A 1,653-nucleotide genomic window follows, 5' to 3' on the forward strand; every position below is an offset into this window, starting at 1 on the left:
GAGGAATTTAAGTTATGTACAAAAATAAATTATCTTATTCCACATGGAACTTTGACCAAACATAACATGCATATAAATATACATTTATTTAAGTCGCATTCTTACAGTGATTCTTACATATTTTTATGACAAGTTTATTATTACATAATTGAGTATGTCACTGAAAATAAACAGATGTAATTTTAGATCAGGTGGTTAAAGGGAACAAACCCTGCCGCATTAAGTAGGGATCAAGTCTGTTTTCTGAAACAAATAAAAGTTCAGTCTCTCTCTCTGTTGGAAAACATTAAGCACTGCAGCTTGTTTTCCTTGCAAAATAATACACAGCTGGAAACACATTTTCTGTCCATTACAATAAACCTGCTCTCAAGCTAAACCTTTTATGAGACGATTCTTTTTGTAACAATCAAGACTGCACAGGGGGATTCCAGTCTTTGAACAAGAGTATTTCTTGATGTTTAGGCATCCAGAAACCCCACAATGCACAGCTGTGGGTACAGGGCACAGGGTCACTACAGTAGGTGTAGCAACACCATGGGGGTAAGACATGGTAGTTCCTTTGAAGGAATCAATATATCTAACCATAGGACACTGGGACTGTTTGCATTTCCTTTCCCGCATTGTTTTGATTTTAGCCTTGTTGGTTTTGGTCAGTCTCTCAATGGTTTGGTTTTTGTTCTCTTCTGCTTTCTTTGCTGCCTGCAGGCGTCGTTTGCGCGCCTTTTCCTCCCTCTTCTGCATCATCTCCTCTGTCATTTCCTTCTCCTTGTAACCCATTGGCAGCTCCAAGAGAGGCTGGCTCTGCTGCTTGTGCAAAAGGGCTTTCTGTGAAATGAAAGGCAGATTTAGTATATAAGATTAGTGATCATAAATGCGCTAATACAATTTTTAGCTGAGACATGTCAGCAATGTGAGAAAAGGTATTAACCCTTTGCGGTCCATTTATTCAGCGCTTCAGGTCCAATTTATTTTCACACGTGCTGTTGATTTATTTATTTTTGTTTCAGAGTAAGACAGGTTTACAAGGCATTGAATCACAAAAGAACATGCAGTACTGTATCTCCATCCAAGCCCCACCCCTTGTTCGCTGTATTTTTCACATACCTCTTTATAGACGTGCATACTGATAAATCCTCCCCTGATCACTCGTTTTATCACCAAACTCCTCAATACTGCAATCCAAGTCATATATATCTCAAAAAGCTCTGCAAATGTCTGATATTCTTTGAGCACTGACTGCAGAAGCAGCTGTCTCCTTTACTTGTGTCCGTTTTATCTATGTGATGCATGGGGCTATTGGAACCAGACACTTTTTTCAGCTTCATTCGGCTCCTATCGGTCTCATTTTGTCATTGAAAGGTTTTCTTGGCTTTTTCCGTAACAAAAAAATGACTAGAGACCTGTGCTTTATGTCTTCTTAATGATGTCGGACCACAAAGGGTGAATGACCTAAACTACCATTCTGTACACAGTTGTAGCCAGCACTGCGTGCACAGTATTAGCCAGCACTATACATAAAGTATTAAACTAAATTGTACTATTTTAACCTCTTCAGCCCCTTACTTGTCTTGCAGTGAGAAGAGACTCGTCAATGTTCTTCTTCAACTCTCCGTTATCATCTAGCTCCCCCTTTTCCAGGGCATCCAGCCACTT

At 39.6% G+C, this 1,653-nt stretch overlaps 1 protein-coding gene across 1 annotated transcript; it reads right to left on the reverse strand.

The window, feature by feature from the left end:
- LOC121310598 (INO80 complex subunit B-like) lies at positions 1-1,650 on the reverse strand (the record flags this gene model as incomplete). The annotated part of the gene is made up of 2 exons (XM_041243666.1): positions 1-825; positions 1,564-1,650. Coding segments are annotated over 2 exons (546 nt in total), but the record flags the coding sequence as incomplete, so codon positions are not given.
- Between the last annotated feature and the right edge of the window lie 3 nt (positions 1,651-1,653).

Source organism: Polyodon spathula, unplaced genomic scaffold (genome assembly GCF_017654505.1).
Source record: "Polyodon spathula isolate WHYD16114869_AA unplaced genomic scaffold, ASM1765450v1 scaffolds_2321, whole genome shotgun sequence".
Classification (NCBI taxonomy): Eukaryota; Metazoa; Chordata; class Actinopteri; order Acipenseriformes; family Polyodontidae; genus Polyodon; species Polyodon spathula.